We start from the raw sequence: 22,389 nt of genomic DNA, 5'->3' as shown, positions 1-22,389 counted from the left end.
AATATGTGTGTTTAATCCTAGGCCACAACAAGCAAAGCCACATTCCAGAAACCCAGATTAACAGTTTAATTAGATGTGTACAAGTAGTTTTCGATTTTTAATACAGATAATTCATACTTTTTGAGCAATGGTTTTCAATACCAGTAGATCATTAAGAGTCTGACAACTTTTATTTTATACATTAACTACTTTATTAAGAATGCACTTGTTGGCTGTCTCTCTCTCTCTCTCTCTCTCTCTCTCTCTCTCTCTCTCTCTCTGTCCCCTTTATTATTTTACAATTTACAAGCTACGTATAAAAGACCATAAATAAATGACATAAGTTACATTACCTAAAATTCATCTAGCTCATATGCCATCCAAATACAGCAAACAACAACGAGAACAAAAATAAAATGTTAGGATTTCCATAATAAACTAAATTAAAATGCATCGTACAGTACGTTCTATTGGTTTTTTCCACAGTCCTTGCATATTCCTATTAGGGCCTTTTAAGGGATCCAAAAAAACAGAAGCAATTTATTTTGATTTAATTGGCTTTCAAGACACAGGTCTTTGAAGAATGCGATAAAAATAAAAATAAAATATTCTAAAAACTATAATATAGGTCATGTTCGAAACAACAGACAACATTTGGTATAACAGAAACAAAAATGCATTATTTTTTTATTTTTTTCCCCCCTTTCTTAGCCAGGTTCCTGCAGTCAGACCATTTGAACACAGTTGTCTATCCACTGAGCTCTGCTTTTTGCTCTGGTGTAAATTAAAGTTTTATTAACTGGCTTCTCCGCCCTGAGGCAGGCTAACACTGGATTAAAGAATGCAGTCTTTGAGCTGTCATTGAAAACAGTTTTCACCCATTTCAATGAAGGTAATCTGAAGGCAGTTAAAGCACACTATGACACTGTACTTATCTGTACATCAAGCCTGTTGTCCTTGCGATTATAATAATGGCACATACTGACTTGAGAACTGTACCTATACAACTTAAGTGACAGCTAACGTTTCAGGTTCTGTTTTCTAAATAAATAGACCTGATACATTAATAACACCTACAGCACTCTGAACACACGCTTGTCACACACCGATGCAGCAGTGACATGCAAAGAAAAGAATCATAGGAGCAGCTGCTGGGTTAGCTTTCTTTTATATTACATTCCTCTGGTAATTTCTTCTAGAATAGTTGCTGAACTTTAAATCCTTTTTTTTTTTTAACATTGAATTGAGGCTCTTTGGGAATTCTTTGTTGCTAGCTTGCAAGCACAGTCCCAGGATCCAGGGTAAAGTGGAGCAGTGTCCTGTGGGAGTTCAAAATGCTTTTTACTTCACTGTTGATTCCCTTTTTTTCTGTTCTGGAAAAAAAAAGGACTCCAACGCTGATGGGCTGAGGCAGTTGGGTTACTGTAAGAAAAAAATAAAAACACATTCATTAGGGTCAGATGAAGTCCAATTAAATCATACAGCATATAAATAATAATGTGTGTAAATAACAGAACTCTGGCTAAAGAAATATTTCCCAACCTTATTTGAGGGAAAAACTTAAAAGTAGCCAAATATTTCTGCTTATTTGGGAGTCTGAGCCACTTGTTCATACTCCAGACATGCTGAGGCCATATATCTGGTGTGCAAATCTAAAATTAAAAAGCTAAAAGGCTTAACAGACTCACTGATCCACAAAACACGCCACTTCTGTACTTAAAAGTAATTTTTGTTTTGCAATCAACACACCAATTAGATTCTCCCACTTATATTCTGCAACACAGAATTATGACTGAGGCAACAATTCTGCTATTTAGCTCACAAGCGTTAAGCTTACAGACGTAAGAAGCTACCCTGCCTCTGGTTAATTGTTCCAATGTTTTCCTAAGATGTGCACAGGTCCTGCAGATTTACTTCAGTAGTAAAATAAGACAATGGGTTTGAAGCGGTCAAATCAGATGAAGGGGATTGCAGTCGTCACGTGATACTGTTTGTCTTCCCCTCTCAAATTATAACAGTTCAAGACTTTCATTTTTTGTTGTTATTCCTGTATTCTGAGCCTGAATGGATCTGATGTTTAGCAGTGTCCACTGTAATCCTTTCAGTTAGTTTGCACAGATGCATAGCTAGTCTATCTACTACTGCCTATCAGCGCAAAGTTAAGTTGTTTGTATAGTAATAAGCCCATTAAGCTAAAGAAAACCTTTTTTCAAACTGTTTGTCTACCGTTTTGTTTAATAATTACTGAAGGTATAACACAGCTTCCACTATCATAACAACAACAATAATAATAATAATAATAATAATAATAATAATAATAATAATAATAATATGTCCTTGTATTTCCAAAGAAATTTCAAGGATAGCTGTTAATAAGAAAAACCATCACATTTTTTATTTTTTTTTTATTTATTTTTTATTATTGATCATTTTAGAAAAACAAAAAAAGTATTTTTATACACAGTGGAATTAATTAAAAACTGCAGAATATTCTAAAATAAATTACATTATCTCTTTATACCTTTCTTTTAAGAAATAATACAAAACATATAAAAAAAAATAACTGCATATTAAGAAATTCATATACTGCACAGAAGTAGTGACTGGACTATCATTTTACAGAATTAACTAGAATATGAATAATTCATTTTATTTGAAAAGGCATTCCACTCTGTTGTATGAAACTAAATGGAGATGCTAGATAAATGAAAAAAAAGAAACAGAAATCTAAAAATAAAATGTAATCTGTTTGCAAAGTTAACATGCAAACTACTTTGACAAACTTAAGGAATTGAAATACCTAGTTTGAAACACTATGGACTTCTTAGCAGCAATAGCCCATATTTTCTATAGTGTCTGTATGGTGGTCTGCTGACACTTGAAAAATGCATCTTTTCAGAACATTAAAACACTTTGGGATTATTCAGTAGGATGGTCGCTGTACTGCACAGAAAAAAAAATATTTGCCACTTTTTGACAAGCACCATCGCATATTATTCAAAAGTAGATTACAATTATTAAATACGTACCAAAATATACATTAAAATAAATACAAGGGTGTATTTTTATTCGTACTTCATTCACGAACCGTTAGCTTGTAAACACATTTTTTTTTACCAATCATTGTTAAAAATAATAATAATAATCACACATTCTCCCTACCACTTTTTAACTACAGTTTAACTATAGAAACTATAGTCCCAGGTGTGCTGGTGACACACCAGGGAAGCAATTAGGTTAAGAACTATATAATTTAAAACAAAAACACATTATTTACAGTATTCAATAATGCACCTATCTAATGCTCACCTTTTAAGATTATGACACTGGTTGGTTTTTCAAATGTAAAAGGCAAGACATTGCCACCAACATGCAACAGCCCCCTTTTGAGGGGATTTTTAGCAGAATTTTCCAGGTGAAGAAAAGTTTTGTTGCAGAATGCTAATCACAGGTAGAAACAAAACACAGTTTTTATAGTCTTGAGGTCTGGTCAGTGGAAGTCCAGACAGCTCTCTGGGTTCATTCAGCAAGGTTGTAGAGACATACAAAAGCAAAGGCAGTTTCCAGTAACCAAGGTAATCCAACATAGAAAGGCTCCACTGTAAAAAATTGACAAAATACTTCAGGCCAGGTCTAAGACTTCTCGGAATATCCTGAGGAAATGCTTCTGTCCAGCCCAAAGCCGTATCTCTATGGTTGATCCCACAAACATTACAGTGTTCAGAGTTCGGTGGTTCAGCCAGACACAATGTATGGCAGCAAATCAGAAATAGACATCTACAAAAAAAAAGGTTCACGGTTTTTCAACAAAGCACAACATGGATTACATGAATGATCTTTCGGCTTCCACCATTACGCTGCAGGCACTCCCAGTAAGTCCCCTTCAGTTCCAAACATCAAGCAAAAGACAAAAATATCTTTATATCAAAGGGCAAGGATGAAGTCATAAAAGTGCCTTTTTTCTTTTCTTTTCAATTAAAGTGCATGGATGAGGTAAACTAATTTCTTTTTTTTTTTCCATATAGAATCTTGAGATTATATTGTAGTGGCTCAGACAGGAACCATTCTGTCTTGCATTTGTTGCATCTGGGTCCTCATTCTCTGAACGCTGCTCAGGATCTTGTTTTGATGTGCAGCCGCTGCAATTCCGATTCTGTCAAGGTCGCTGGGAAACAGAACATACAAACTAAAATTAGATTCACGCGCCGTTACGTTCCCGTTAAGACCAGACTTGAATGCTCCCCACTTGGCTTTAGCAATAATAAATAGGACTTAATTTCAGTTTCAACAATCTTCAGCTAGACTGAATGGTGGGCTTGCTTACTTACTCTTGGTTCATGTGTACCACAGCTTCCAGAGTGGCATAGCCGGCAGCTGTGAAGTTATCTTTATATTTTTCCATCTTGATGGCCTGGAGCCAGTCACCTACAGTGCCCAATGAGGAGAATTCAGGACTGCTGGGGTCCAAAAGGGTGGTGTTAGGCCTGTGAACACAAAGCATAGTCTAGGTTAGTATAGGAATCTAGGTTGGAATGCAGTGCTGTAGTACAGGTTACACAGCAACCATTACATTACACCCCGTATTATTTAATACGGATTTCACAGAATCAATTGAAAAAATAAAATGACTGATTAAATGACTCCTGGCACTTCAGCCCATAAACAAAGTGCTTAATATAGGGTCAAACATAATAAGAACGAAATGTATAAGAGTGGCAAGATCATTTATTTTCCACCCTAAGGAAATTCTAATGTTAATAAACATGTATAGCATATGTGCTGCAATGCAACTATTTACATACTGCAGAGGCATTTATTTAATTAGCTGAGCAAAATGCAGAAGGAAAGGTTTTCAGGGAACCATATGTTAACCATCTTAATGTTCATGCTTGCACAAGTGAATTGCAGCAATCAAGCCCTCGAAAAAGGTATTTCATCTGCTCATATAACATCTAATGCTTGCTACTGCATGTTTTATTGATGGGGTTCCCAATCGGAAAGTAACATTTCTAGGGTACCCAACGCGAACGAACACCCTTTACAATACATAATGTAACACGTCATTAAATATTTAGAATTAGCACAGTTAGGTGGAATGTGGACAGACTGCTGGGGTTAAGGGATATGATTTCCTCCTCAATAATTTAACGAGCTATGGATTTATTTGCCAGCCCGCAGCTACACCACAATTAAAATGGCACTTTGGAGGACGTGCAGGCAGTCTGGCTCGCCGTTACAATTACTTGTCTGTGGTGCAAATAGTCACACTGGGGCCTTTGTGAACCCGCGTATCATAAAAGGCTGTAAATCTGCAGTGTGACATTGGCAGAGGTGACAGTCCCCCTCAGATGTTTTTACACTAACATACAAACATAATTAGCTCGCCCTTCTGTGCCTTTACACATTGTTGTTAGTGAAGTACAATTTCACAGTGTCTTCTTTTGCAGGGCCAAAATGTGAAACCCTATTCCTTGAAGATGATTGTAACATCTATTAGCGATTTTTGTTGAAGAACAAAATTAAACACCTACAAAGGAGACATGTTGAAACGATGATTTTATAGTTCCAGGCTATGCTGCAAATTGTTTACAGATACGTAATTCTACACAAAGCTAATAATTCACATATTTTGTTTTATTTTATTTAGATACATAAACATAATCAGTTAAGATGCTTAGACATGAATAATCAAATACATAAACTGTCTTCAGGACGGGAATGAAACTGCTGAGTTTATAGATCCTTGGTTGGGGCTGCTCATCTGAATTCAGGGCCAGTACATGAAGCTCTGCAAGCTGGCAAGGATCGAGGCATACGATTTTGTAAATACAGCAATTTACAGGCGTTCAGGCTTGCTTGTCACATCCAATCTACTCTCTAATGCATCACAGTTAGCAAACTGTCCTGACAGTGACCTTGTGTTCTCGGCTCCCGTCCTCTTCAGGCTGTTGGGGTTGCGGATCAGTTTGTCCAGCATGTTGACGATCTGTCCGAACTTGGGCCTGTCGCTGCGTTCCTTCTGCCAGGAGTCGAGCATCAGCTGGTGCAGGGCGACAGGGCAGTCCATGGGGGGAGGCAAGCGGTAGCCTTCCTCAATCGCTTTAATTACCTTGAGAGGAAAAAGAATCGCGGTTAAGCTGCTGTGTACATCTCAGGGTAGAAGTAGAAATTACTTGTGGAAGCTTACTGAAAAGAAACAGTATGATATACTGTTTACAGTAACTAAAAGCTGTCTACAGCTACACATTACTGTGCTTTGCTCGTTATTTATTTAATCACCTTCTGGTCAAAACAAAAAAACGTTAAAAGACCAACACACTTGTACTCATCTAGCATTAATTTTGCACTTGTGAAAACTTACATCCTGATTGGACATATCCCAGTACGGCCTCTCTCCATATGACATCACTTCCCACATAACGATTCCGTAGCTCCACACGTCGCTTGCCGAAGTGAACTTCCGATAAGCGATTGCTTCAGGGGCCGTCCACCTGATTGGGATTTTACCCCCCTGTAAATTTAACACACACACACGTTATTTAGCCTATTAAAATAACATTCTTTGTGTATTGTTTCTGCAGGGCCAAGTGACTTAGGTTCATAGTCAGAAAGTCTCCAGCGATCTTACCCGAGTGGTGTAGGCTGCCTCTGGGTCATCTTCCAGCACTCTGGACATGCCAAAGTCTGACACTTTACACACTAAGTTGCTGTTAACCAAAATGTTTCTTGCAGCCAGATCCCGATGGACATAACTCATGTCAGAGAGATACTTCATTCCAGAGGCTATTCCACGCAGGATTCCAACCAGCTGGATCACTGTAAACCTTCCATCATTTTTCTATAGAACACACAAACACAACACTGGTTACAAAAGCTTATCTAAATAGCCCATTGCATTGTATATTCAGTCTCGTTTCTGTTTTTTTTTTTTTTTGCATAGTTCTTGTAGATTATAGAAAACGATTTATTTTTATATAGATTGAAGAAACTTTTAAGAGCATTCCCGTAATTTGCTTTCTTCGTGGGGAAATCGAATTAAAAATAAATAAATAAATAAAACTCACACCAGATACATTAGCTAGATGCCTGAGACCAGCTGCAGGGGAGCTATTTGAATCTATCATCAGTTTGATGGATGACTTACCCTGAGGAACGCATCCAAGGACCCGTTCTCCATGTATTCGGTTATGATCATTACAGGTTTACCTAGAGTTGGGAAAAGGAGACATAATTATATAGCACACAATTCAGCTAATGAAATGAAAATGGGCAATGCACTACATCACTCTTGCACAGTCTAATTTCATTACAAAATGCCAAACTTGCGCCTCTGTAGGAGATGAATTATTAAAGAGCAAGTTTGCCTCCACCTGGCAGATTAACCCTTCAGTGATTTAGTTTTCTGGGATTTCTTTAAATCGGACCCAGTCCCAATGAAATACACAATCCCCCTAATTATTATTCATGCACACTGAAATGGAACTTTTCAAATTCCAGTTTATATCCGTAAATGCGTCTTGTATTTGTAATTTCAGGAAGCTGCATTCAAACATGCATCCTGCTTCATCCACACCACGTTATTAAACGTTACTACTTCGGAAAGCAAAAGTGTTTTTATTTTGGCAAAGACACACACTTTAACATCAGATGGATGAGGCTTTATGTTCTCTTAATGTTTTTTCAGTCCCAGGCCTATTTTGGAACATGGAGTGCATCTAGAAGAAGCATTTCTGTAGGATGTTTTATATATAATTACCACCATGTAAATAAAACAACTCAGAACAGCTCTGGGAAAACAAATCAAATCCAGGAACACCGTTCCTGTGGTAGCTTAATTAACCCGCCTCCAGCAAACAAAAACATTGTCAAGTAAATGAGCATAGGTAATTGCATCTTTCCCCATTCCCCAGTATTGATATACAATGCCATTGCCATGATCCAGCTTTGTTTGTATTCAAAGATGCTCGCAAAAGTTACTGGAGTGACAGTTAGAAATTAAGTTTGAAAATGCATGCCCCATGCCCACAATATCTTATTTGCATTTTCATTTTTTGTTTACCGAATACGCCAATTTATCCGAGCTATCAAGAATCAGACAGAGAGAGAAGAGATGAATGCCTTATTACCTGCCTGTGATTGGGAAAACTAACAGCATGATGAACCAATGCCTATTACAGCAGAGTGCTGCCTGCTGGGATGCACACAATGGCACACAATAGGTCAGCTCCCTCATATTGGAAATTTAAATGTTCGTTTTAATTTAGCAGAAGCTACATTATGCAGATGACAAGCCATTTATCACCACCAACTCAAAACGGCATTAACAGACGTGAGTGTAATGGGAAAGCCTCCCCCTTCCTCCTCAGCCTTTTTAAAAAGGAGTGTATCAAACATATTAATAATGAAAAAATACTAACTTGCCCTGGTTTAATACTGAACAGTTTTTTTTTTTAAATTCAAGTAATGGACTACAGGAGTCGCTGGTTCACGGTGAGCCGAGGACACCCTGGCCGACTTAAACCCTCCCTACCCCAGGCGGCGCTCGGCCAATTGTGCACCACACCCTGGGAACTCCTGTCCAAGGTCGGCAATGGAATAACAAGGACTCGAACCGGTGACGTCCAGGCTATAGGGCGCATCCTGCACTCCACGCGGAGCGCCTTTACTGGATGCACCACTTGGGAGCAAGTAATGGATTCTTAACAGATTCTACCAACAGACCTGAACTAGAGGTCAACATCTCCCGCACACTTCCCAGGCAGACACTGAGGGCAGACACTGAGGTTGCTGACACTGTGAGCTAGCAGACATTGTGAACTTTCAAACACCGCTTGCTGCTGGAAGCATCTCCTTCATTCCTGCTTACAACAGTGCTAGTCTCTAAAAGCCACAACGAAGATAAAGATCAGAAGCCAGTATAAAAGACAGGGATGAATTTGGTTACGATACACTGCACTGTTTCATCCATCTGCTTCACAATCAACCCAGTATTTCACATATACACGCACTGCACTTGCATCGGGTATACATTTCACAAGCTGCCTTGGAGATAGGATACCGCTTTAAACCCTAAACTCATTTAAAGCTGACAACAAGATTAATGACTAGTACTACATACAGATTTCCACCTATTAGCTATCAATAGCTCTGCTCCATCTGTCGTTTCACAGGGAAAATGCTGCAGATTGTGTTTCAAGTTGGCATCACAGCAAGCCCTGCGTTGGCTGCCAGAGTTCGACTTACATTTCGTTACAACTCCCTCCAGGTGGATAATGTTCGGGTGGTCAAACTGTCCCATGATGCTCGCTTCACTCAGGAAGTCCCGCCTCTGCTTATCGGTGTAGCCGGCCTTCAGGGTCTTGATAGCTACACAGATCTCTCTCTTGCCCGGCATTTTTAGGCGGCCACTGCACACCTCTCCAAATTCTCCTGTTTAAAAAATAAATAAAAATGTCAACCAAAAACATTCAGAAAAACTAACAAAAGTAAAGAATACTCCGTTTTATAAACAGAAAATGTCCCCTTACCGACTCCAATTACTTTTTCAATCTTAATGCAGGAGGCGTCGATTTCTTTGGCAAACTCGTGGACAGCCTGGTTGGGGTCTTCGTAGGTAAAGGGATCTACATATGTTCGGACACCTGCCAAGCAAATTGACATCACAGTTAGACAACATGTTAAAATGTGCACAGGTATTTAACCTGGGGAAAATACTACTCAAATCAAATCTTATACAGCCAATAGTTTTACAGCATAAGTACTTGGGGATCAGTCCCTGCTCAGGTGACTACAAAATGACTACTACTGGGTCATTTCTCCTCCATGTCCATTCACTACAAACCTCTATGCTTCTGTTTATATATATATATATATATATACACACACACATACACATATACATACATACATACACTGTATATATATAGCAAAGCAATTAATCATTTACCTTGGTGTAAATGTTTCTCTTCATCTGCGTCTTGCTTTGCCTTGCTGTACTTGCTGTGCCTGGTAACGGAAAACAACAAAAATAAATTATAAGACAAGAAGATTACTAACAGAGAAAAGAAGCTGCTCAAGTCTGAAGGCACTGAAGAGACCACTCCCTTTAACAGCAGATGTATGAAGCAGTGAACCTAATGACACTGAATTAAGAACATGCCTCCTTACACTCCACTGAAAGTCTTTACAATGTACTGTTGAAGCATATTGGTTGAAACTACACCTAGCATCCTTTATCTTAATGGTTTACAACTCTAGTCCACAGGGAGCATGAACAGCCCCGGCTTTATTTTGTTAGGGCTTATTAATATTCATTTGAATTCTGCATTGCATTTCACTGCACTTCTTCAATTATTAAAAATCTCACGGAGGGTGATGTGTTACAGTACTAATGTGTATGCTCCTCAGCAATCTGAACAATATATTACGTTTCATGTGTAATCCCCTCCCCCTGATAAAAACAGTATGCAGATTTAAAAAAAAGAATGCAGGGCCACCTGCTTTGTGAAAAGAAACACACAGCTTACTGTTCAGACATTTAATTACAATCTTAAGTGCTGGCCCCTCTCCTGCCCTACCTTTCTGACTGTCACCTGTTGACCCCCATGGGGCCTAAGGCAGTAGTGCCATATTGTATGGGGCAGAAAAGGATTTTAAAAATCGCCCTCATTAGTTAGTCTTAGAGCACAGAGGAGTCCATTGAAAGAGGTGGCAGGGGGTCGGGACTAAGAGGGAGGGGTGAATGGACTTCCAGAAGGTGAGTCACCTGTTGGAACCATGGAAGCTCTTTTGAAGAAAGAGTTTTGAGTTCAGGTAATTAGGGATGTGGATTTGGGGGTCGGGGGTCCAGGTAAGAATCTGCGAAACCCCAGGGATCAGGAAGGCCTGCAGGCCTCAAGGTGAGACGCGCAGTTCTTTGTCTTTAAAAAGCTCCTCCACAATACACAAGGGACGCCAGCAGCAGAAGTAACACTTTGTTGCTGAAAGCCTTAAATTATTCTCAAAATAAAGGTTGACCGCACGCTCTCAAGCAAAGTCCAGAAATTGACTTACTCAACTTTTTCAACTTTAGAGAACAAGACAATGAAGTTTCAGTTGAAGATTCATGGTCTGATTTCTAAAGTTGAAGAGTGCAGTCAACCTTTATTTCATGAATATATCTGTTTTTTTGACTATGCACCTCACCAGTTGTTGATGAGCGCTACACCTTTTTGTGATTAATGAAGCCTTAAATTGGAATCAATGGGGCCGTTGCACACCTAAAGCTCTCTGTGGGTGTATACTCTTGGAAATGCCTGAAGGGTGATTGGCAGCATAAAATAAAATAATAAACTACTACTAAAAGAAGATTTCCAAGGTAACTATGTTGACAACGTCATAGCTTAACTTACCCTTTTTTGTTTTTTGCTTGAATAAAACATTTATTCAGTTTCAATTTATTTCCTTAATTTTTTTTTAATTATTATTATTACCAGAAGAAACATCTTCTGAACTAGATAAGGCTGTCTCGGTTTAATTTATTGTCTTTCTCAAGATTCTCTACCCAATCTATTTTATAAGAGCATAAAGAAAAAATTGAAAACCAAGCGTATCCCAGCAGATTTGTTAAGATATATGCATGGGGTGTAGATTTATGTGGAACTCAGCAGTGGATCTATGCAAACAGTGCATGTTCCCTGGCAAATGAAGAATTGTGAGAAGCTGTATAAGCAAGTAAAAAATAGTTCAGATAGCTACCTTATAAATCAGATATCTAAAATAAAGATACCACTGCCCTTCACTGGAGATACCAGAGACCCAATACAACCTAAACACGTTTCCATTTAGTACACTTACTACTAACCTGTGTGACCACATTAAACATAACTGGCTTGATTACAGTACTCTCAGATCCACTGGGATCTGTATTCCAGTAACCTGACTTTACCTTTTCCTGTAAAATATACTTCTTTTTTATTTTTATTTTGTTTATACATATCAGCAGTGCTGTTTTCTGTAAAACACAGGAATTCCCACATGTTAGATTCTGGGAGCCATGAGATTGCTTTTGCAGTACAAGCCTGCACAGAAGGCTGTCACTCAGTGATGTCACTCAGTACTAAACAGGGCAGACATAGTTTGAGAGCTGCCGAGAGCACAGTTTAATAGGCTATCTTTTCTGCAGCAAGCCCTTGTGTCCTCCCCTTCAGAGCTATCTTTGTGTGTTCAAGATTCACCTAAATGCAATTTAAACATGAAGATAACTAAAGCAAAAACCCCAGTATGCCTGCCAGAGCCGCTCTTCTCAGCTACCTGGCTCCCAGCCAGCACAGCCCTGACAGGTTTACGGTTGATCCTTAAGAACAATCAATACGAGGCCAAGAGGTTGACATGTCATTTTCTAAAAAGTGATCCATGAAGGTCCAATCAGCAGGCCGCATTTATCGGCCCTTCAGAGCAGATTTTATTCATAGATTGGTGTGTGCGCGCGAGTGCAGAGGAAAACTCAGTGTAGCTCAGCTCTTTAAGATGGCCAGCCGTAATTAACATTCCAGCATATCTGGCTATCAGTCTTGTCTTATATAATAAAGCAATCAGTGGAGCCGGATGAAGTCTTAAGTTATCAAGTTTGACACTGCTATTTCCTTTTACAGTCGTTTTTTAATAAAGCTTGTCTCACTGTATTACATGCAGATGGGGGAGTGTAAAGTCTGAGGAATTGCAATTTGTCATTGTAAATTTGTGATTGTAAAAACCCACAAAGAGTATATTGTTCTTCAGATTACAGGGAAGAATCTACATAAATCGTTTTTTTTTTTGTTTTTTTTTTTTTTTAAACGTACAGCTGTAGCCAAAGGTTTTGCATCACCCTATAGAATTAACACATTTTGCTTCATAAAGTCAAATAAAGTTAACATATTGAATTACAATACTGCTTTGTAGTTTTCCCATCTACTTAAAAATGGAAAGATTTGACATTTCAAAATCTTAAATACTGTACTACGATTACGGCTTCCGGTAGTTTTCTAGTTTCTTTGATTACATGATGTTAAATAAAAATATCTAAATTATGTTCAATTAGTTTTTTTTATCATTATGTCTCAATTCTAAAATTCTAGGTGATGCAAAACTTTTGGCCATAGCTGCATTTAGCACAGGGAAGGCTTCAATAAGCAGTGATTATATTTAGTGAGTTGAGCTGGTCAGTGTCCTCTGTTTGGCACTGTAACATTGCTAAAGCGATTATAGCCCTAGATGAAGCCTCCTGTTGTAGTGCATTTGAAATCCCTTCCCGGTTTTACCTGAGCAAGGCACTTTGCAAAGGCCTGGTAAACAAGATGCTGAGAACCAAGGCCAGTTTTGTAGTAGGGATGTTCGTGGACATGACAATTAATCACTCTGTTCTGTTTACATTCCACCAAAGGGCTGTGAACAGAGGAGCTGTCACCCCTTACACAGTGCGGCACTGTAGGCAGAGGCCTCTGGAGAACCGCAGACCGACTGGAGGGAGAATTGAATCAATGAGAGAACAGGCTATTTTGATGCTAACACTCTCTTTTTCATGCAAATCGAAGATTTACTTCGGGGGGAAAGTTTTCTCCTCCTTCTCCTCCCAAACGCGTGAGAAGGAAACAACCTTGACTATAAGCCAATAAATGAGATGAGAGTTGAGCCCTACCTTCTGCTGATGACAAAGGCTGCGATGAGGATGATCACCAGGACCGCGCTTCCAGCCACTGAGACAAGCAGCACCGTGGGGCTGGCACCATCCCCTACGATAGCAGAGGGAACTGAAAGAGACCAAACGAGGAGAAGCAAGGGTTACACCGTGCCTTTTCAAGCATACAGACCACCATTAGGAGTACTAAAGTGGTTCGGCTGTAAGGATTTTTACTCATTTTTGGTTACTTACCCGAGTTTGTCATGAGCTCAAAAGGTGTGCTGAAGTCCCCGTAGCCAGCAGCTGTTCTGGCACGCACGTGGAACACGTATGAGGTCAGGGGGTTGAGGCCTTTGATGTCGGTGTTCCGAGCTGAGGTCTTTATGATCCGGTAGCTGCGCTCGTTCTGGTCCTTGAAAGGGAAAGGCGGTGGAGGATCAGGTAGAAGCTGGGCCAAGGTATATCCAGTTGGCAAACTTTGCTGCTTGTTTTCATTACTTTTGTGTTAACACTTCCACTGCAAATCTCTCGGGACCTGAATACTGAAAATAATTACCTAGATGCCACAAACCATGGAAGCTGCCTCGGGGAGCCTTACCTTTTCATAGTACTTGACTTCATATTCCAGGATGACCCCGTTCAGTCTCTCAGGCTCCTGCCAGACGAGGGACACTGTGTGTTTTGTGATACTTTTAGCCTGAATGGAGGTGACAGGAGAAGGAGCTGCAAAAGATACCAGAAGAGAAGCCTCATCAGTCCCGTCATTTCTTTTTACTTTGAATTACAATTTGTCACACAAACCACAGGAGATTTTTGAGCCTCCAGTCTGTTATCTTAAGACCGCAAATTTACAAGCATAACATCAAACAAGCCAATTCCATAATTGTTCATGAAACACTGCCTTTCAACAAGAAAGTGAGGCTAATCATGAGGGCACACGCTTTTTCTGCATGTATGTCACTTCTTTAAACGAAGCTACTCTTTTGCAGAAAGTCTGTCATTGATTTCTGAGTTGGCTGTCTGTCCCTTGGCTACAGAGCTGCCTCTGTGTGGATAACCTGAGTTGCTATCTTAGTTATTGATGTGGATATCGGATCAACAGAAGAACAAGGGGGTATTATGTACCACGGCTCCATTAAACTCTAAATGTTATCTAAGCCATTTATTGTTTTTAGATACAGTGCAAGACGGTCCTTAGTTATAATCAGACCATTTTTAAAAAGCCTATAGATAGTGTCCTATGAGACCTGGATTGTAATGAACAACAACTTCTAGGTCTTTAAAAAAAACTAAATCAATAAACACCAGTAAATGTCATTGCAATACTCTGTCCAGCCCCTATTACAGAGGAACTGCAGTATTTTAAACTTCCACAGTACAGCTAGAATTAAAGCAATTCAATTTCAAAGTGGCGCTATTATTAAAACATTCTAAGTTTATTCTAGGCTGAAATGTGTCACTCCCCTGATCTGCTTTTAGGACTGTGCTCCCTGCAGTTATTAACAAAGCCTTGTCCTGCCTCTCGCTTCCTGAACAACCTGCAATTAAACACCTTGTAAAGATTTATTAAGCTCCCCCACACCCCCACCAGAAACTCGCAGGCTCCACAGACAAGCCAGCCTGCACTGTGGACCTCCGGGCCAGTGCCGCGAAGCCACTTCTCAAGGGGTGCTGAAACAGAACAGCTTGCAGAGGAGATCCCTGACAGTGACAAGGGTTTCATTAAATCAGGTTAAACTGAGAAAACCACAGGAAGCAAACAGACACAATTAGGGGCGACCAGAGGTGGAATGCGTTCTGGAACACGGAGAGACACCAGTCCCTGGCAGCACCTTCTCTTACTCCCTCTCACTTCTTATACAGTTTTACTCTTGAAGGGTGACTAAAGGTAATCTTGAGCAGCGAAGGCAGATTTCTGTACAGGAAACAGTTCCATTGGTTTTGAGAAAACACATTGGAAAACTAGTAAAAAAATAATGAATTGCCACCTTCTGGAAGCTCAAAAGATGGTTGTACTTTAATAATAACATGAAGTGTGCTGACAATAAAACAGCTGTTATCCTTGTAATATATTGTAGGGATCCTATCAACTGATTTTTTTAAAATGATTTATGCATTTTCTAAACTCTTATTTTTTATTTAACATTATCTGATGCACAGCTTTTTTTCATCAGGTAGCGTGCCATTATTCTTTCCAGTTATGATTAACACAGTTTACATTTGGATTCTTTATGTATAACAGAAACCTGCACTTATTCCCTACACCTTTGAAATATAACATGGTGCTACGCGTCTGCGGGCAGTCATAAACCCGCTCAACAAAAGCAGGTTTTGTCAGATGCCAGCAAATATTCCTGATGTTAGGTTTGGGTTTTACATTCCTCAGCCGGCCTGCACTCCACTTAACATAAACACAGCCTGTTTTGTTCCTGCTTGCTCACTAAGAAGTGAATCTAACGGCAGCTTTTTTTTTCTCGAAGTTTATACAATGATACTTCTAGCCTGTGCCAACAGAAATATGTCGGTCATTTGCGTACATTTCCTTCTGATTGCGATTGTTGACTTAAGGTAAACAGGAAAACAAGTCTGTTTCAATTTGAGGGCCAGTCCACAATGACAGATGTTCGATACACACACCAGTCCTGGCCACTGCATATAAAAGGGCTAAAGGTTTCACTAAGTTAATTGGAGCAAACCATTAAGCAAGCAACTGAGGTTTTAGCACAAGTGAACACATTCATAATAAGATTTTAAAAACATGTATTTAAATCAGACCTTTTTGAAGTAGGATGGTCTTCTCATAAATGCCATACCAAGATTATCTAATAATAAAGCAGACTAAAAATATGGCCTTGTCTGAGTTTATAACGGGAACAAATTGATTTGTTAATTTTTTTTTTAATATGGCCCATTTTCTTTTTTTTTTTTTTACTCAACAAATTCCGGCTTTTAACAGGAGATTGTGTTTAAAGTAGCCTAACTCACATAAAATACATCATACATCATGCTGCTGAAAACACTTTCTGTACGACATGCAAATGTATTTAGTCAGAGTAAGTCATCCTGGTGTTAAATGTGTTATGGCTGTATTAAACAATTAGGCCACACCGTTTGTGTTCCTCAGATCAATCATGTCATAACAAATCGACAAATAAAATGAATTTGAGAAGCTCAGGGGATTGAAGATGATAAAATAATACAGGATTTCTTGCTGAGTGAAGCATGCATGTTTATTATATATATATATATATATATATATATATATATATATATATTACACACACACACACACACACACACACACTCATGAGGAGGAATTTGAACATTCAGATTAGAAGAAAAAAGTATACCAGTTTCTCCAACGCCAATGTCTCCAAGCATAATCTAGCAGTAAAAATGTACAGTGCCAGCATTCCAGTCCAGTTTCTAACTTACTGAAATACGTTAGATAAATTGTAAATAATGTAAAGTACACCTGAAAATTCTTTAGCATGAGCTACAGTACAACCAACTTAATGTATGTCGTGGAATTTTGTATCTGTAGTACTTCTGTGAGGAAACCAGTGCAGTAGAGACAAGTGGCCAAACAATTTCTTTATTATAAGTTTGCAAACCTGAGAACACTCTCAGCACACATGGTGCTAGACAAACATCGAGCAGAGTTCTGACTGCGCAGAGCCAGTAAACGTAATATATACCTCGCAACCTACAGTTATTGCGAGCCAATCACAGAAGCTTAACTCAACATACATCAGGTAGCAACAGCTTGGAAGATCAAGAGGAGACCAATCATATACAACAAAAACAACTTCGTCCTACATGCAAGCATCCTGTACTGTCTTAATATCTTAACTAAACTCAGTGACATTTCTTAAGAAATGTCACGGATGCAGCTTGCGGTTACAAAGTGAAGAGAGCTTCCTCTCTCTAACTAGCAGTTAAAACTTTCCACTCCAAATAAGGTCAGCCTCTGCACCTGCTAAGAGAAAATGAGGACACACACACAACAACAATTCTTATTATGATTTTAAACTAACCACTTTCATAAAGCGCAAACTATATAAATTGGTATATCTCTGGTTCTATATACCCTAAAATCTTGATACACGTTATTTTAATGCACATGACAAGGTTAATGGAATGCATAGCAAACTATTCTTCCATATGTAAGCCGCGAACTAAAAGTTACGGGGGGGGGGGATTCATTTAATGGAAGCATATTTCCTGTCATGAGAACCAATAAAATGTTTTATTCTCCGTTTGAGGGAATCCTCTGTTTCCCCCCCCCCCCCCCCATTTTATTCCACAGGCTTTTTTTTCACTGAATATTAAAAGCAGGTTTGGTTACCCAACCAGTGTGCGTCCCAGGGGAACAGTAATGCAGAGGGTTTCTTTTTGGAACAAGCCCAATGAAAGCATTGAAGCAAAACCTGGACTTCAGCCTTTGGTGTGTGTCTTTTGTAGAGTGGAGTTCTCTCTTTTTGATTGGAGGGGCATCTTGCCGTGGCATCTAGACTAAAGGGGGAAGGAAAACTGTCTAAACAGTGTCTGACTGGACTGGCAAAGGGATCTGCCAAAGCCTTTCAGCTTCAGGATGCCCGTTTGATTGCAGCGCAGGGGAATACAAAGCAGGCCTGGGGTCCATTAGAATTGTAATTACAACCACAGCTACAGCAGAATGGTTTGCTGAAATTGCCATTGAAATTACAATGCTATTGTGTTTAATTACAATTTCAGTTACAATGATGCTGCAGTAATTACAATTACACTAAAAAGTAACCTAAACAACTCCAAACACTCACGTTTACTCTATTTATTCTAAATAACCAAACAATAAACACAATTACAAATACATACGATATAACTGATGATTATATAAAATGACTTCAGATGGTTTCAGACCAGTTTCAACTGGGGAAAGATGACAAGAATGCAAGGGAGGAAAACTGAACCTTATTGATGTTTATGTTTATACATGTGTAACATTTATGAGAAATACTGCCGTTACTGATAGTGTTTGGTGTGGCAACATCAAAGGTGAGGTCTGGAATGTTAAACAGATGGGAAAAGCCAGTCTGACTGTCCCAGCGTTTAATTCATAAGTGATTGTTTTACTTTTTCTTTTCTTTCTTTTTTTTTGCCAAAAAATGGTTTAGACAATACAGAGGCACCAAATTGCGCCATTTGTATTTCTAAGAGTCAACCTGTTCTCTGATTAAACTCAGTCATTACAATAAATCTACAAGCAGTGAGCCTTTTTCTGATATATAGCCCACATTGTACACTATACACTAATACAGGGAAAATGAGTGTAAAAGTAATCTCAATGCAGCACTTTCCATTAGGCAGGAACAATGTACCACAGCTGAGAAATAAAAACAAATGCTGCCTCGACGTAAACCTTGGAGCAGCGACTGGTGGCTAGGGCAACTTGCATTCTTACAGTAATTGTTTCGAATGTCTGACCTCTTTCAAAAGGACTCCCAGTCAGAGAGTGGGCAGCTTCTCTGTTTAAACTGTAAGCAAAGCTTGTGTCCTCAGGCCATGGCTCATAAAAATAAAATAAAACACATTTACAGCCCGCCGCGTTTCAAAGAGAGGAACTTATTTCACTACAGTTTTTATGGCTTGGGATTTGTCAGGGAATGTGTGATTTATGAAAGAGATTGTTCATGGTACAGTGTTGATTTTCCACCATGCTCCCCACTGTCTGTATAGTTGTAACCTTATCCCTAATCAAGGTTTTTTGGAAACGTGGCTCTAAAAACGTGCAGCAGATTGACTTGTGTGTCTTTTGAAATGCTGATAATGTAAGAAAAGACGATAAATTGCTCCGTTATGATAAAGATTAGAGCGGGGAAAACCAAATTGTCTTGGAAGAAGAAAAATGTTTTAAACAGTAATCAACCCATGTATAGTTTCCAGCTTTCTTAACTACTATATCCTGTTATCCCAATTCCATTTGATGGTCTGTTTCATGCAAAAAAAAAAAAAAGCAAAGACGATCGAATTTCATAGTCATTATGAAGGAGACATTTTAAAAGAAATGCACGTGAGATTATGAGAACAAGGCCCCATCTTTGTCTTAATTCATGGTTTGTGACAGTGAGCTTTTCGTTTTTTACAATTGCATTTGTTTTTCTTCCTACCCCCCCTGTATTAGGTCCTAGCCTGTCTACGGTGACTCACCTGCTTGGTTGGTTGTCACGGTGACGGACACGGCCTGGTCGCTGCTGGGGCTCTGCTTGGAGACTCCGTTCACGGCCCAAACCTCGAAGGTGTAGTTGGTGTGGGCCTGGAGGTCGGTGATGAACACCTTGGTGCTCTTTAGGCTGAGCTGCTGGGGGCTGAAGTGGAGGCCACTCCCGCACGGCCGGCAGCGGGACAGGTCCACGCCGCAGCGCTTGCACACCACGTTGTAGGTGATGTCATGACGGCCGCCCGTGTACTGAGGCGTGCTCCACTCCAGGTTCACGGAGGTCTCGTTCACGTTGGAGATTAGGTTCTGAGGGGAGGAAGGGGGCCCTAGCAAAGATAAACACAGAAGAACAGGGGAAGTTATTAACATACATACACGGCTGTCTGCGCAGGGGAAATATAACAGCTGCAAACTAAGTTAATTAGCAGATATGCAGTGGTTATGTTTTGTTGAGGCCCTTAAGGTATTCCCAAGCCAGAAAAATTAGAATAAGAAATGTAAACTCTTGTGTATGAGAAGTGATGAATTACGTCATGTCTACGTCTACACTTGAATGTATTTGTATTTGCTTGCGATTGTAAGTCGCCCTGGATAAGGGCGTCTGCTAAGAAATAAATAATAATAATAATAATAATAATAATACGTTCCTGTTTTGCTCAGGCTACACAGGGTAAAGGATAAAGGTATAGAAAGAGCAGCCGCACGTTGCTGTCCGTGTCGGGCGGTACCCCCTCCAAACAATTAAGGGCATTAAGGGCATTAAGGGCAACAGGAGCAGGGGCTTTCTAGAATTCACTGCTAAAGGGCTAAAGACATTCTTAGACTTTGTGTCCACTTTGTTCACATGGGGGAAAAAAAAGAATTCCCCTGCACCAAAGCAGAAGTCAGTAATTAGTATGTGGGACAGGGCAGTATCTAAACAAGGGGCTGATGAAGCGGAAAACTGGGAGAGCAGATGCAAGAAGGACTAAGGGGACGAGTGACACAGAGAAAGATCTGGTCCCAGCACTGAGGGGAGAGGAGCAGGGGAGTCACCTAATGGAAGAGCGAAGCAAGAGGACAAACAATGGCACTTTCATTGCCTTTCCTGAAGCCTTTATTATCCCGAGCTCATTAAACTGGCGATGTTGTTAACGCTGAAGAACCCAGAATACTATCTTGCTAAATAATTAACCCCCATTTTTTTTTTTTTTTTTTTTAAGGTGCTCTACTACTAAGTAGAGATATTATGTTTCCTTGCCTCTAGTTTTAATTGAATTACAGATTTTTTTTTTTTTAACCTAACACAATCACAGTGTCCAGGAGAATTTTTGTGGAACTGTAAATTAACAGTGTATCTAATGTCAACATCCTGAATGTAAAGAGTTGATTCAGGAAAAACGCAGAGTGGCCACAGAGATTTTATCAATGAATGACCCCCTCAGCCTGCATTGAACTGATACACAAGTTATATACACAGTGCAAAGAGCGACGTGTTGTTTGTGTTAATAAAGCGTGCCTCTTTCTTTTTGAGGGCTGCGTATGTGGCTGACACTAATTGCTGGCTCTGCTCAGACCCGAAATGGCTCTAGCAGAGCAAGAGGCTGCCCAGCACAAACCCTGCTATTAAGGTCATATTAGTTGTTAATTGTTAAGTTGCACTGGAATTCCCGTTCATTTGCCAGTTTGTGATGCCAAGTTCACCCAGCCTTCAAATACAGCATGCATGCCGTTCCAGACATGGAACAGACGTTTCTAGTGTATTCTTGATTTGAATATCAGGAATTAGATTCTTAAGGAAATTACACCTGCCTGTTCTGTTTCTTTCTTTCTTTTATTTTATTATCAGACCGCTACTTGAAACTGATTGCACAGGAGGCTCACCCAAGGCAGGTATAAATAATGTGGCAAATAATAAATTGAAAGGCTTAGGAAAGCACTGTTTGAAACATTGTTTCATCATGCTATACCCGTTGACCTGAGAAAAATGAGGCAACATTTTTTTCAGTTCATTACGCTGATGAGGAAAGAAGCTTTCAAAAGCAACAGGTCAGGGGAAAAGAACCCAAAGGTCAACACTGCTCGAGTTGTTTCCTAGTAGAGTAAAGTGACAAAATGGTATTGCTTTTTCAGAAACGTGATGGGAAGGAGAAAGTGACTGTCTTTCTGTAACTTGTGGGCTCATTTGATTTTGTCTCCAAAAACAAAATTTTGTTTTGGCAACTGAACGTGCTCACCGGCTTGCGAAACCCCAGCATCCACAGTCAAGTCAAAACACAGTTTCCTACGCTGCTACTAATTTGGTTCAGTCTTGCTTACGAATTCTTGATTTTACAACCCACTGAAGCAGAGTCTATCTTTGACCAGAGGAATGAATCTTTGATGCAGTGTTTTATTTCTTCATTAGCTCGCTGTCACATTGAGTGATTACTAAAGGCAACCTAGAATGAGAATTTAGAAGTTAAAGAGAGGGTAATGAACAGGAACGCACACCTGATTATCATGGTTGTAAGCACAAAGGGAATTAAAAACAGGTCACCTGGTGTCAGGAAGCAGTACCAGCGCCGCTCTGGTGGCAGTGACAAGCATAGCA

The 22,389-nt window shown here is 39.5% G+C and overlaps 1 protein-coding gene across 2 annotated transcripts in view; it reads right to left on the bottom strand.

The window, feature by feature from the left end:
- Positions 1–2,369: 2,369 nt before the first annotated feature.
- Positions 2,370–22,389, bottom strand: part of LOC117423353 (ephrin type-A receptor 4-like) — a 41,876-nt gene continuing 21,856 nt past the window's right edge. The window contains exons 5-17 of one of the 2 annotated variants that reach the window (XM_058990378.1): positions 19,808–20,143; positions 14,217–14,341; positions 13,871–14,030; positions 13,637–13,748; positions 9,926–9,984; positions 9,507–9,620; positions 9,223–9,408; positions 7,124–7,185; positions 6,608–6,817; positions 6,341–6,490; positions 5,895–6,088; positions 4,308–4,463; positions 2,370–4,144 (exon numbers count right to left, since the gene is read on the bottom strand). In XM_058990378.1, coding sequence (XP_058846361.1) covers positions 4,030–4,144; positions 4,308–4,463; positions 5,895–6,088; positions 6,341–6,490; positions 6,608–6,817; positions 7,124–7,185; positions 9,223–9,408; positions 9,507–9,620; positions 9,926–9,984; positions 13,637–13,748; positions 13,871–14,030; positions 14,217–14,341; positions 19,808–20,143 — 1,979 coding nt within the window. In that variant the 3' untranslated portion in view covers positions 2,370–4,029. Of the gene's footprint in view, positions 4,145–4,307; positions 4,464–5,894; positions 6,089–6,340; positions 6,491–6,607; positions 6,818–7,123; positions 7,186–9,222; positions 9,409–9,506; positions 9,621–9,925; positions 9,985–13,636; positions 13,749–13,870; positions 14,031–14,216; positions 14,342–17,919; positions 18,134–19,807; positions 20,144–22,389 lie in introns of those variants that run through there. The other variant, XM_058990379.1, reaches the window with a different exon arrangement.

The sequence above is a fragment of the Acipenser ruthenus genome, chromosome 17 (assembly GCF_902713425.1).
Source record: "Acipenser ruthenus chromosome 17, fAciRut3.2 maternal haplotype, whole genome shotgun sequence".
NCBI classification, from domain to species: domain Eukaryota; kingdom Metazoa; phylum Chordata; class Actinopteri; order Acipenseriformes; family Acipenseridae; genus Acipenser; species Acipenser ruthenus.
Note: the sequence above shows the minus strand (reverse complement) of the source record. Positions and strands in the feature narration are given on the sequence as shown.